This window comes from Triticum dicoccoides, chromosome 2B (genome assembly GCF_002162155.2).
Source record: "Triticum dicoccoides isolate Atlit2015 ecotype Zavitan chromosome 2B, WEW_v2.0, whole genome shotgun sequence".
Taxonomy (NCBI): domain Eukaryota; kingdom Viridiplantae; phylum Streptophyta; class Magnoliopsida; order Poales; family Poaceae; genus Triticum; species Triticum dicoccoides.
Window position 1 is genome coordinate 202,122,588 of NC_041383.1, and position 14,573 is coordinate 202,137,160.

At 44.4% G+C, this 14,573-nt stretch overlaps 1 protein-coding gene across 4 annotated transcripts; it reads left to right on the forward strand.

The window, feature by feature from the left end:
- The first annotated feature begins 556 nt into the window (after nt 1-556).
- Nucleotides 557-6,371, forward strand: LOC119363065 (putative anthocyanidin reductase). Of its 4 annotated transcripts, none has more exons than XM_037628368.1 (6): nt 557-716; nt 868-1,037; nt 2,090-2,302; nt 5,548-5,640; nt 5,758-5,939; nt 6,029-6,371. In XM_037628368.1, exons 1-6 carry the CDS (start codon nt 611-613, stop codon nt 6,159-6,161), a joined length of 897 nt encoding a protein of 298 aa, XP_037484265.1. In that variant the 5' UTR covers nt 557-610; the 3' UTR covers nt 6,162-6,371. The 4 variants fall into 4 exon arrangements, with proteins under 4 accessions (XP_037484265.1, XP_037484266.1, XP_037484264.1 ...); XM_037628367.1 differs by having other exon boundaries at nt 558-716; nt 5,749-5,939; XM_037628369.1 differs by lacking the exon at nt 5,548-5,640 and having other exon boundaries at nt 5,749-5,939.
- Nucleotides 6,372-14,573: the final 8,202 nt, after the last annotated feature.

Here is a 14,573-nt window from a genome sequence, read left to right on the forward strand (position 1 = left end):
TATGCGACCTGCAGGAGCTGTGCAAGAGGGCAACTTGATTTAATTTTAGCCCGGAAGTTCTGGCCCTCGTAGTCCGAGTTAGGTTGTCTTTTGATGTTTTGGACGGAATTTGAGTCCTTTTCTTGTACGGAAAGTCCAGCCGCCTCATATATATGTACGAGGTGACGGCCGATTGAATAACAACACACAATCGAACAATCAATCTACTTTTTACCCTAGTTTTACATCTCTCCCTTGTTCTTTCTCTCTCGTTCTTCGTTCGTTCTTCGTGTTGAAGGACAGCGATCCTCGAGGCTCTAGGGACGGGCGAACCGGCCTAGAGCAGCCCATAGCCGCCGCGCGTCCAGACGGGGTCCCTCCCGGGCGCGTGGGGTTTCGGGTGCTCAAAAACGCCCGCCGGATTGCTTGCGTACCGCACTTCCGGACGGGTCTCCTTCGACGTGAGCTGCGGTGCATCACCCTCGGCGTTGGAGGTACACGGTGACGTGTTCGTGTGCGAACAGGCGGGGCATGTGGATAATACCACGGAGGCTTTGGGTGCAGCACCGCACACGTATATATACACACAGGATCAATGGGCGTGAGAGGATAAGGGGCCGGCCGGAAAAGGATGAGCAGGGTGTGCGTCACCGGAGCTGCAGGCTACATCGCGTCCTGGCTCGTCAAGAAGCTCCTCGACAGAGGCTGCACCGTCCATGGGACCGTACGAAACCTCGGTATGTGCCCTATCCCACGCTGATTCCTCCCGTCCCGTGCATGCAAGCCACTGTAGAACGACGCCCCGGCCACGTCCTGCAAGCCCCCGATGGCCCAGCCGATGTTCCCTATGCGTACTCCTGAGCAGTGAGAGCACAATTGGCCTGGCAGGGGATGAGAAGAAGACGGAGCTGCTGAGGGGGCTCCCCGGCGCGGCGGAGCGGCTGGTGCTGTTCGAGGCGGACATCTATGACGCTGCCTCATTCGAGCCGGCCATCCAAGGCTGCGAGTTCGTCTTCCTCGTCGCCACCCCGCTGCAGCACAACTCCGGCAGCTCCAAGGTAAACCAGTCATTAGTTGTCTCGGCCGGTTTGTGTATTAGTCACGAAGATAACAGGGGGTGCTCTTGCTTTTATCAAAAGAAAAAAGACCGCCTATTCTCAGGTATCTGGGTTTTTTTTTTGACATCTGTCACTTGTACTCTCAGTCGTTGGGCCAAGAGTGAGCGGCTAGATCTTCTTCCTCATGCAGCCGCCGGCCCACCTCGCCCTAACCGCCTGCTTCTGTCTTCCTTGGCCGGTGGCTACCGCCGTCTCCTTAGCCTCTCCTCCTCGCCTTGCTGGCCGTCATCCCAGCTATCCCTCTAAACCTTGTCCTGATGAACACAGCTCCGGCTACCCTTAACACCCCTTAACCACCATGTTAAGTTTATCGCTCGCTCCGGCCGGCTTTCGCTCATACTTCCTCCGTTCGGAATTACTTGTCTCGAAAATGGATGTGTCTAAAACTAAAATAAGTCTAGATACATCCATTTTTGCGACAAGTAATTCCGAACGGAGGGAGTACATGGCTTCACCTTGCCATGGCGAACGCTCATAGCTAGAGCTCCTCACACTCTTCGTCCTCGCGCTACACCAGAGGAAAAAAGTGACTGACACGAGAGTTTAGCAAAACCCCCCAAAAAAGCATCGACATATGTTCTCCCCAGTGGAACCATCTACATACGGTACAGCTCCACGCCATCACGCTCATGTGACACCTGTCATTTCTCCATGGCACTACTTCCTTTGAATTCTCTGTTTATGACCCTGTGACGTGAGAGGAGAGGACACAAGCTTCGTCGCTGCTCGCCGCAAAACAACGTCGTCAATAGCTCTACCCCCTTGGCAATTGGTACGCACTCGCTAGCTCTAGGCTGCCGTCGGTTTCTATAGCAAGAGTTTTTTGCACGCCGAAGCAATCGTAGCCCATTTTTCTTATTCTTGCAAGCTTGTCGCTTATTTGAATGAACACGACTGTATTTTTTTATTTTTTTGCGGATTACTGTTGTTTGAAGTGTGCTACATTGTTGGCGTCACTTTTGTTTGTTTTCCCCTTGATTTGGTTTTGGCAGTACAAGGACACCACCGAAGCGACATTGGACGCGACGCGCACCATCCTGCAGCAGTGCGAGCGGTCCAAGACGGTGAAGCGTGTCATCCACACGGGCTCCGTTGTCACAGCCTCGCCGCTCCGGGAGGACGGCGACGGGTACAAAGAGTTCGTGAACGAATCCTGCTGGACCCCACTCGGCCTGTCCTGCGACCACAGCAACGAATACATGGACGTGAGTGCTTCTAATTCCTGGTCCAGAACTATTTGCACCACTATATATCCTGCTGGACCCCACTCGGCCTGTCCGGCGAAATTTTTTATTTAAAAGGACCAAGTGAACAACGGAATTGACAGAAAAGACCTCCTCTAAATAAAATTGACAAAAAAAACCCTTCAGCTGTGACGGCAGGCGTGCCAGCCGACACGTGACACTTGCCGCCATGTGCGGAGGCGGCAGCCCCTGCCGCCACTAGACCAGTCGGCAGGCGCGTCGTAACAGATTTTCGGCCGAGCGTGGGAGCTGGAACGTAACTGGAGACAAGAGGTGGGCCCTGCCATCTTTGGAGTGGCGGCACCTTCTTTTTGCTTGACAGACGACTAGACAGCGCACAACACCTCCTCTGTATATATAGAAAATTTAAAAGAGAGCATGCATCTATGCGACCTGGTGTTCACGAACTAGAAATCTGGCTAGCTTCTGTACGTGCATATCTAGCCCTCTTTTGGTGATTATTTCTCTTAGATCAAAGTATAAAACTTCAATCTATTTGCACCACTATATTCTCCGCGATGAACTCTACAAATAGAGTCCAATATTGAATATATTCTTTCTTTTATAAATTTCTAGCAACACGTGGGGCCCATACGTCATAGAGTAGCTCATTGCTAAACCAATGCATGTGTCAACGTGGGTGACACGCAACTGCCGAAAGCCACCGAATCACCGGTTGGTGGTGTCCCGTCGGGCGCGCAACAGCAGCACCTGCCGCCAGCGGGCGTGGCGGCAGCAACACGTGGCCCGAGCTGCCGTCTCACGCAGTGGCGGCAGGGCCCACCTCCTGTCTCCCGTTCCGTTCCAGCTCCCGCTCGGCCGAAAATCTGTTACGCGGCGCCTGCCGCCTGGCACCGTGGCGGCAGGGCTGGCCGCCTCTGCATATGGCGGCAGGTGCCACGTGTTAGTTGGCGCGCCTGCCGCCATGGCCGAGGGGGTCTTTTCTGTCAATTTTATCTAGAGGGGGTCTTTTCTGGCAATTTCATTGGGTAGGTGGTCCTTTTCGTCAAAAAATTGGCCCCAGCAAGGCCATGCACAATTCATTCAACTCATCATACAAATCTACTCCCCCCGTTCCTAAATACTAGGAATGTACCGTGCGTTACAACGGAGTCAAAATAGAACAATATATGTTCACAAATTTGAAGAAAAATAACTCTAGTTTTGGTACTAAAAATATACTCGTAGTAGGTTTCACTCAAAATATTCCTCGTGGATGTTTTGAGGTGAGGGAGGGATGTGCCTGGTTTCAAGATACTAAGGGGTTTTACGTAAATTGGACAAGAGAAGTGGGGTCTTGTTGTAAAAATGCCATAGCTTAACTCATAGTCGTTAGATGCAGATTTGATGATTAGAAATAACGGATGGCAGACACATCATCATCACCAACTGGGTCTTTTATAGGAGTTGAGATAAGTCTTTGTAGAGATTTTACTATGGACTATGTACGATGCAAAATGAGTGAATCTATCTCTAAAGTACATCTATATATAAATTTATATGTGGTCTATAGTGAAATCTCTGCAAAGACTAAAATTTAGGAACAGATGAAGTAGCTATGTCGGGTCCTTCGTTACATGAGGATGCGATTAATGGGCAATCATATGTGGACTCTGCCTATCAGATTAACAAAGAAAAAATGGTGCAGCGACATTGTGACTACAATCAGAAAGCAAACCGATTACATGTCACATATAATGTGCCACATATTCTAGGCTGCCATCCATATTGTTTAAGCGAAATCTGGGTTACCGTCTCCAAGTGGATGCGCAAATTCGCAGGGCCACACAGGCGTGGTAGCACGCACCCATCCTTTCCCGGCCACCCGATTGCCTCGCGATCCACAAAGTAATTTGTTCCCACACGAGGGCACAACAAGTTTTAAGTTTTATCTTTGAAACTTCAAATTTTGCATGTGAATCTTATAATTTTCTCTCTCGCTTGTATCAAGTTTCACCGTTGAAACTTTAAGCGATTTTTTTGCCGCGCAGGTACGAAAGATGTGATTTTCTCGGTCGCTTGTACTAGGTTTCAAAATATGAAACTTAACAAAAGAATTAAAACTTATCAGAATGGATGTTATTTGAAAGCCCTCGTCATAAGAAACACGAATATGGGAACAAACTTAATTTAGTCTTTTCGTTCAAAATATATAAAAGATTGAAAATCGAAGGCCAAAAGAAAAAGCATGCAAGGGGGCCGGTTTGGTGCCCTTGCGCCTGTGTGCCACAAATTCTCTCCCCAAGTGGATGCATAAACACCCAAAGTTCAAAGCAACTCCTCTTTCACATGGTACAGAGCCAATGGGTAGCCATGGGAACACCTTACAGAAATGAAAAAAAATTATTTGTTATACACCATATCATTGTGAAAACTTCCCAAAAAGCCAGCACCCTTAACCTTAAACGCCACAAACACTGTCCTCTACACAAAACCGTGAAAAAGGTGACATCTTTAATTGTCCTACCAATTATGTTTATCTATTATGTTTATCTAAGATATCTTTGGTTATAAGTAAATACCTAATAATGATCTTAACCGCAAGGGACATCTTAAGTTTATATAAAAACATTGCACAAAAAACATGGTTCTCGTTCATAATGTGTGTGTGCATTGATTTGACAATAAAGTAACCCTAATTGTGGTGTTTTCATGAGAATACATCCAAGTCCTCAGATAAATCAATTTCCATCAAGGAGCACCAAGTGAATCCAGGGCGTCCATCCCTACTCAAAATCCATAAAAATAACATACAATGGTATAGTTACAAAAATATCTACCATACTGACATGTTTTTGCTTGGTGATATTGTGCAAGGTAGGGTACTACTTGCCGAGGGACCTATTCCCCAATCATATGTCCTCCCAAAACCTAGTATATGATCCAGTCATCACTCCCAAACGTGAAAGCACACACACACAAAAAATCGTCTTTAAACTCACAGGCCTTTTTGGAAAGTTTCCAGTAAGGGTAGTCTGATGGTCTTACAGTACCTAAGAAAGACGGCGTGAGTGGATATACTTATTGCGTAGGAAGTCTTGTCATGCCCCGTCATAATTTAACAACTTGAAAAACATTTATTTAGAATTTTTTGCAATGCCTCATCATAATTTAACAACTTGAAAAAACATTTAATTGTAAATTTTTTTAATCCCCATATCTTCCCAACCCTCCTTGGTCTCCATGTTGACTTGCATTATCTATAGGCTTATGTATCCTCGAAGACCATCTCTGAGGAGGAATTACTCAAGTACAACGATGACTTCTTCGAGGGTAGAGCGTTCGACGTTGTTGTCTTGGTATGCGGCCTCGTAGGAGGAGACACCATCCTGCCGTACATCAGTGATAGCCTCCATGTCATGTTGTCGCCTCTAACCGGCATCGAGATCTATCACAACTCCCTCAAGTTCCTACAGGCCCTCCTCGGCTCCGTACCACTGGTGCATGTCGATGACGTCTGCGAGGCACATGTCTTCTGCATGGAGAAGTCGTCTGATGTTGTTGGTGGCCGATACCTTTGCACCACCGCGCACACCAACATGCATGACATCTTGGAGCACTACGCCCGCATGCACCCCGAACTCGAGCGGATCAAAGAGTACGTTTTTGAACAAAATATCATTCTTTGACTATCTCTTACGTGGTGCTTTCTGATAAATATTTTTGGGGTGTGTGTGTGACTGTTAGAGTGGTGGGAGAGGGATTGAGAGTGCAGGCTAACACAAACAAACTTGTGGAGCTGGGATTCAAGTATAAGTATGGAGCAGAGGAGGTGCTTGATGGAAGCGTGGATTGCGGGAAGAGGTTAGGATTGTTGTAATATGCACATGCATACGTTGCTCGTGTGCTAGCATACATTTGACAGTCAAAATATATGTATATATGTCACTTTTGGACTCTTGTGTTTATTCTTGAAAGTTGTTGAGGTTGTTGTACCTTATTTACGGTTATCTTGGTTGTATCTTAAGGTTTTAATGATACAATATGTAGAAAGCATAGATATGTATAGCTGTGTGATATATTCTCCTTATCTTGAAAATTTATTTTTGATCATTCACTTTTTCTGTTAGCTATTTTGTGGAATTCAATCCATCAAATTATTAACTCTTTATCTAAGATAAAGTGACCAAAATTATCAATCCGAGTTGTCAAGTGAAAGCCCCAAAAGAAAAAACAACCCAGTCAATAGATATGAAACACATGGCTTGGCCTAATACTAATATTGCATTTAATTGTGTTAATTTCAACTACTACTTAGACGAACTATATAATAGACTAAACTCAAGAATGCAACATGTGTTAACAAGGAATATTAATCACAAAAACAAAAAGAAAGAAGAACAAGTTTTAGTTTATTTCTAAAGAAGACTAAATTCTAGGAGTGATACCACCTGACAGAAAATTTGAACAAAGACAAAATAAAGTCAAAAAGAATTCAAGGATAAAATAACTACAAGGCTTATTTACCCCTAAGTTAAACAACAGGAAATTTAAGAAAAAAATATACAACTATGACTAAATTTTAAAAACCAAAAATAAAACTTATTGTCAAACTCGTTTCTATATATATTGTAAACTTGGACAAGAATTGCAAAAACTGAACACTTTGTCCTATTCTGCAATAGCAAGTGTAAACTTGTGCACTTCAATAATATTTGAAAAAATCGACTCAGCATTCTTTTACCATATCTGATAAGTCTAATATTCAAGATTGAAGAATATCTAGCACTTTTCCGCGATGTTCAATTATAACACAACCCTGTGCTGACAAAAAAGGAATAGACGATCCATGCAATTTTTGTCCGTTAACTCTTCGTTCCAACAACCGAAATGTTATATTCCGGAACAAGCAAAGACATAGCTGATGAATCGCCCATGGGTGTTATCCCTGAAGGAAATATGCCCTAGAGGCAATAATAAAGTTGTTATTTTATATTTCCTTGTTCATGATAAATGTTTATTGTTCATGCTAGAACTGTATTAACCGGAAACTTGATACATGTGTGAATACATAGACAAAACACCGTGTCCCTAGTATGCTTCTACTAGACTAGCTCGTTGATCAAAGGTGGTTAAGTTTTCTAGCCATGGACATGGGCCATAGATGAGAGGAGAGGCAGGCCACAAGGAGGTGCCCCCCCATGGGGAGTCCGAATTGGACTAGGGGACGGGGCGCGACCCCCTTTCCCTCTCCCTCTCCCTCTCTTTCCCTTTCCCCCTCCGTTGGAAAGGAAGGGGGAGCCGACTAGGACTTGGAGTCCTAGTAGGACTCCCCCCCATGGCGGGCCCTAGAGCCGGCCTCCTCCCCTCTCCTCCTTTATATACGGGGGCAGGGGGCAACCCAAAGCACATCAATTGTCATAGCCGTGTGCCGTGCCCCCTCCACCGTTTACTCCTCCGATCATATTGTCATAGTGGTTAGGCGAAGCCCTGCGCAGATCACATCACCATCACCGTCACCACGCCGTGGTGCTGACGGAACTCATCTCCTTTGTACCTCTACTGGATCAAGAGTTCGAGAGACGTCATCGAGCTGAATGATACGTCCATTTTACATCATGCTTTTATATCAATATTTATTGCATTATGGGCTGTTACTACACATTATATCTCAATACTTATGGCTATTCTCTCTTATTTTACAAGGTTTACCATGAAGAGGGGGAATATCGGCAGCTGGAATTATGGCTGGAAAAGGAGCAAACGTTGGAAACCTATTCTGCACAACTCCAAAAGTCCTGAAACTCCACGAAACAACTTTTTGGAATTTATAAGAATTTCTGAGCAAAAGAAATAGGCCAGGGGGCCCACACCCTGTCCAGGAGACAAGGGGCGCCCCTCCCCCCTATATGGCGCACCCCCCATCTCCTGGGGCCCCTGGTGGGCCTCCGGCGTCCATCTTCTGCTATATCATCACTTTTACCCTGGAAAAAATTAGGGGCAAGCTTACGGGACGAAACTCCGCCGCCACGAGGCGGAACCTTGGCGGAACCAATCTAGGGCTCCGGTAGAGCTGTTCTGCCGGGGACACTTCCCTCTGGGAGGGGGAAATCATCACCAACGTCATCACCAACGATCCTCTCATTGGGAGGGGGTCAATCTCCATCAACATCTTCACCAGCACCATCTCCTCTCAAACCCTAGTTCATCTCTTGTATCCAATCTTGTATCCAAAAGCACAAATTGGTACCTGTGGTTCCTAGTAGTGTTGATTACTCCTTGTAGTTGATACTTATTGGTTTACTTGGTGGAAGATCATATGTTCAGATCCTTAATGCATATTATTACACCTCTGATTATGAACATGAATATGCTTTGTGAGTAGTTACGTTTGTTCCTGAGGACATGGGTGAAGTCTTGCTATTAGTAGTCATGTGAATTTGGTATTCGTTCGATATTTTGATAAGATGTATGTTGTCTTCTCCTCGAGTGGCGTCATGTGAACGTCGACTACATGACACTGCACCATTATTGGGCCTAGAGGAGGGCATAGGGAAGTAATAAGTAGATGATGGGTTGCTAGAGTGACAGAAGCTTAAACCCTAGTTTATGCGTTGCTTCGTTAGGGGCTGATTTGGATCCACATGTTTCATGCTATGGTTAGGTTTACCTTAATACTTTTGTTGTAGTTGCGGATGCTTGCAATAGGGGTTAATCATAAGTGGGATGCTTGTCCAAGTAAGTGCAGTACCCAAGCACCGGTCCACCCACATATCAAATTATCAAAGTACCGAACGCGAATCATATGAGCGTGATGAAAACTAGCTTGACGATAATTTCCAATGTGTCCTCGGGAGCTCCTTTATTAAAATTAGAAATTGTCCTGGCTTATCCTTTGCTACATGAAGGATTGGGCCACCTTGCTGCATTTTATTTACTTTGTTTACTTGTTACTCGTTACTATTTATCTTATCATAAAACTATCTATCACCTACAATTTCAGTGCTTGCAGAAAACCTTACTGAAAAGCGCTTATCATTTCCTTCTGCTCCTCGTTGGGTTCGACACTCTTACTTATCGAAAGGACTACGATAGATCCCCTACACTTGTGGGTCATCAAGACTCTTTTCTGGTGCTGTTGCCGGGGAGTGTAGCGCTTTTGGTGAGTGGAACTTGGTAAGGAAACATTTATATAGTGTGCTGAAATTTTTGCTACTTGTTACTATGGAAACTAATCCTTTGAGGGGCTTATTTGGGGTATCTTCACCCCAACCAAAAGAGCAAAGAGTTTCTCCTCAACCTACTGAACTTTATAAAAATATTTACTTTGAGATTCCTTCGGGTATGATAGAGAAACTGCTAGCTATTCCATTTGCAGGAGATGGAACATTGCATCCCAATTTACACCTTATCTTTGTGGATGAAGTTTGTGGATTATTTAAGCTTGCAGGTATTCCCGATGATGTTGTCAAAAGGAAGGTCTTCCCTTTATCTTTGAAGGGAGATGCATTGACATGGTTTAGGCTATGTGATGATACGGGATCTTGGAATTATAAGCGATTGAAGTTGGAATTTCACCAGAAGTTCTATCCTATGCATCTTGTTCATCGTGATCGAAATTACATATATAATTTCTGACCTCGTGAAGGAGAAAGCATCGCTCAAGCTTGGGGGAGGCTTAAGTCAATGTTCTATTCATGCCCCAATCATGAGCTCTCTTGGGAAATGATTATTCAAAAAATTTATGCTCGGCTTTCTCTTGATAATCGCAACCTGCTCGATACTTCCTGTGCTGGTTCTTATATGCTGAAGACTATTGATTTCAAATGGGGCTTATTGGAAAGAATTAAATGCAACTCTGAAGATTGGGGTTCCGACGATGGTAAGGAGTCAGGTATGACACCTAATTTCGATTGTGTTAAACCTTTTATGGATACCGATGTTTTTCGTGGATTTAGCGCTAAGTATGGACTTGACTCTGAGATAGTAGCTACTTTTTGTGAATCTTTTGCTACTCACGTTGATCTCCCTAAAGAGAAGTGGTTTAAATATAATCCTCCTGTTGAAGTTAAAGTAGTTGCACCTATTACAGTCGAAGAAAAGACTATTACCTATAGTGGTCCTATTGTTCCTACTGCTTATGTTGAAAAACCTCCTTTCCCTGTTAGGATAAAGGATCATGCTAAAGCTTCGACTGTTGTTCGTAAGAGAAATACTAGGACTTATACACCTCCTGAGCAAATTAATGTTGAACCTAGTATTGCTATGGTTAAAGATCTCTTGGATGAGGACTTAGATGGGCATGTTATTTCTTTCTTGGGCGAGACTGCTAATATTGCTAGACCTGATACTAAGACACGTAGACCTGTCGTAGGCATGCCTGTTATTTCTGTTAAAATAGGAGATCATTGTTATCATGGCTTATGTGATATGGGTGCTAGTGCTAGTGCGATACCTTATGATCTTTATAAAGGAATTATGCATGACATTGCACCCGTTGAATTAGAAGACATTGATGTTACTATTAAGCTTGCTAATAGGGATACCATTAAACCTATTGGGATTGTTAGAGATGTTGAAGTTTTGTGTGGGAAGGTTAAATATCCTGCCGATTTCCTTGTTCTTGGTTCCCCACAAGATGATTTTTGTCCCATTATTTTTGGTAGACCCTTCTTGAATACTGTCAGTGCTAAGATTAATTGTGAAAAGAATATTGTCACTGTTGGCATAGATGGTATGTCTCATGAGTTTAATTTCACTAAGTTTAGTAGACAACCTCGTGAAAGGGAACCACCTAGCAAGGATGAGATTATTGGTCTTGCTTCCATTGTTGTTCCTCCAACTGATCTGTTAGAACAATATTTGCTAGACCATGAAAATGATATGTTTATGAAGGAAAGGGAAGAAATAGATGAAGTGTTCCTTAAACAGGAACCTATGCTGAAACATAATCTTCACATTGAAATTCTTGGGGATCCCCCTCCACCCAAGGGTGATCCCGTGTTTGAACTCAAACCACTACCTGATAATCTTAAGTATGCTTATCTTGATGAAAAAGAAATATATCCTGTTATTATTAGTGCTAACCTTTCAGAGAAAGAAGAAGAAAGATTATTGAAAACTCTAAAGAAGCACCGAGATGCTATCGGATATACTCTGGATGATCTTACGGGCGTTAGTCCCACGCTATGTCAACACAAAATTACATTGGAGGACGATGCCAAACCATTTAGAGATCCTCAAAGACGATTAAATCCCAAGATGAAGGAAGTGGTAAGAAAGGAGATACTAAAGCTCCTTGAGGCACGTATTATTTATCCCGTTGCTGATAGTGAATGGGTAAGCCCTGTCCATTGTGTCCCTAAAATGGGAGGTATTACCGTTGTTCCTAATGATAAAGATGAATTGATCCCACGAAGAATTATTACAGGTTATAGGATGGTAATTGATTTCCATAAGTTAAATAAAGCTACCAAGAAAGATCATTATCCTTTACCTTTTATTAATCAAATGCTAGAAAGGCTATCCAAAAACACACACTTTTGCTTTCTAGATGGTTATTCTGGTTTCTCTCAGATACCTGTGTCAGCGAAGGATCAATCTAAAACTACTTTTACTTGCCCTTTTGGTACTTTTGCTTATAGACGTATGCCTTTTGGTTTATGTAATGCACATGCTACCTTTCAAAGATGCATGATGGCTATATTCTCTGATTTTTGTGAAAAGATTTGTGAGGTATTCATGGATGACTTCTCCGTCTACGAATCCTCTTTTGATGATTGTTTGAGCAACCTTGATCGAGTTTTGCAGAGATGCGAAGACACTAGTCTCGTCATGAATTGGGAAAAGTGTCACTTTATGGTTAATGAAGGCATTGTCTTGGGGCACAAGATCTCCGAGAGAGGTATTGAAGTTGATAAAGCCAAAGTTGATGCTATTGAAAAGATGCCACGTCCCAAGGACATAAAAGGTATAAGAAGTTTCCTTGGTCATGCCGGTTTTTCTAGGAGGTTCATTAAGGACTTTTCTAAAATCTCTAGGCCTCTGACTAATTTATTACAAAAAGATATTCCTTTTGTATTTGATGATGATTGTGTAGAAGCGTTTGAAGTGCTTAAGAAAGCTTTGATCATTACACCTATTGTTCAGCCTCCTGATTGGAATTTACCTTTTGAAATTATGTGCGATGCTAGTGATTATGCTGTAGGTGCTGTTTTAGGGCAAAGAGTTGATAAGAAATTAAATGTTATCCAGTATGCTAGTAAGACTCTTGATACTGCCCAGAGAAATTATGCTACTACTGAAAAAGAGTTCTTAGCAGTTGTGTTTGCATGTGATAAGTTCAAACCTTATATTGTTGATTCCAAAGTTACTATTCACACTGATCATGTTGCTATTAAATATCTGATGGAAAAGAAAGATGTTAAGCCTAGACTCATTAGATGGGTTCTCTTGCTCCAAGAATTTGACTTGCATATTATTGATAGAAAGGGAGGTGAGAACCCTGTTGCAGATAACTTGTCTAGGTTAGAGAATGTTCTTGATGACCCACTTCCTATTAATGATAGCTTTCCTGATGAACAATTAGCGTTCGTCAATGCTTCTCATACTGCTCCTTGGTATGCTGATTATGCTAATTACATTGTTGCTAAATATTTACCGCCTAGTTTCACATACCAGCAAAATAAAAAGTTCTTCTATGATTTAAGACATTACTTTTGGGATGACCCACACCTTTATAAAGAAGGAGTAGATGGTGTTATTAGACGTTGAGTGTCTGAGCATGAACAGGAACAGATTCTACGTAAGTGTCACTGTCGGTGTCAAAACCGGCGGATCTCGGGTAGGGGGTCCCGATCTGTGCGTCTAGGCGGATGGTAACAGGAGACGAGGGACACGATGTTTTTACCCAGGTTCGGGCCCTCTTGATGGAGGTAAAACCCTACATCCTGCTTGATTAATATTGATGATGTGGGTTACAAGAGTAGATCTACCACGAGATCAAGTAGGCTAAACCCTAGAAGTTAGCCTATGGTATGATTGTTGTTCGTCCTACGGACTAAAGCCATCCGGTTTATATAGACACCGGAGAGGGCTAGGGTTACACAGAGTCGGTTACAATGGTAGGAGATCTACATATCCGTATCGCCAAGCTTTCCTTCCACGCCAAGGAAAGTCTCATCCGGACACGGGACGAGGTCTTCAATCTTGTATCTTCATAGTCTTGGAGTCCGGCCGATGATGATAGTTCGGCTATCCAGACACCCCCTAGTCTGGGACTCCCTCAGTAGCCCCCGAACCAGGCTTCAATAACGACGAGTCCGGCACGTATGTTGTCTTCGGCGTTTGCAAGGCGGGTTCTTCTTCATGCTCCATGTGTTTGCCGGATAGTGTCCGGTTGCTTCATAAATGCTGCGCTCCTTGGCTTCCGCGTCCAATAATGGCCTTCTTCCTCACGTCGTACGAATGCGAAAAGCCAGGGTATTTTTATGTTTTACCCCCTAGCTGCGCAAATAAGCTGCCTATAAGAGAGGCGAGGATCCAGATCCAAATCACACCATCCTCCTTCCGCAAGTACTCATCGAGGCGCATCTGACACCAAACCCATTCCAACATGGACAGTCGACGCGGCTCCTCTTCTCGCGCTCCCAGCCCTAAGCCAGGAGATTGGAGGAGATGCTCAGTCCCGCACAGCGAGTTAGTGACGCTCCAAGCAGAGGGATATCTTCCCCCGACCTTCATGGTTCCGGTTCGAGCCGGACTGGCCACCTACAAGGGTGGGAAGCAGGCGGAGAGCGCCCCCAATCCCTCCAAAGGAGAGCGGGTGTGCTTCGTCCCCTACTTAATAAGGGGACTCGGATTTCCTATACATCCGTTTCTCCGGGGGCTCCTGGAGTTCTACGGACTCCAGCTTCATCACCTTACACCTGCCTCCATTTTGCACATCGCGGGCTTCGTAGCTCTGTGTGAGCTGTTCTTGGGCATTGAGCCCCATTTTGCACTGTGGAAGAGGCTGTGCCTCGTACCCCGCTCTCACGAGGGGTCGATATATCAAGTGGGAAGAGCCGAAATATGGCGCGTCGCCGGGACCGGATACCTGTCCGGGACCCCGAAGAAGGCGTCCAAAGACTGGCCTTCGGAGTGGTTTTATATGGAGGACGCTCCGCTGCCGGATCCAGTCCGGATCGGCCTTCCGGAGTTCAGCAACGCTCCTCTGAAGAAATGCCTGAGTTGGCGCCCACGGAGCCCTCGACGAGAAGATGATAGGAGCGTCCATTACTTGATGGGCCGG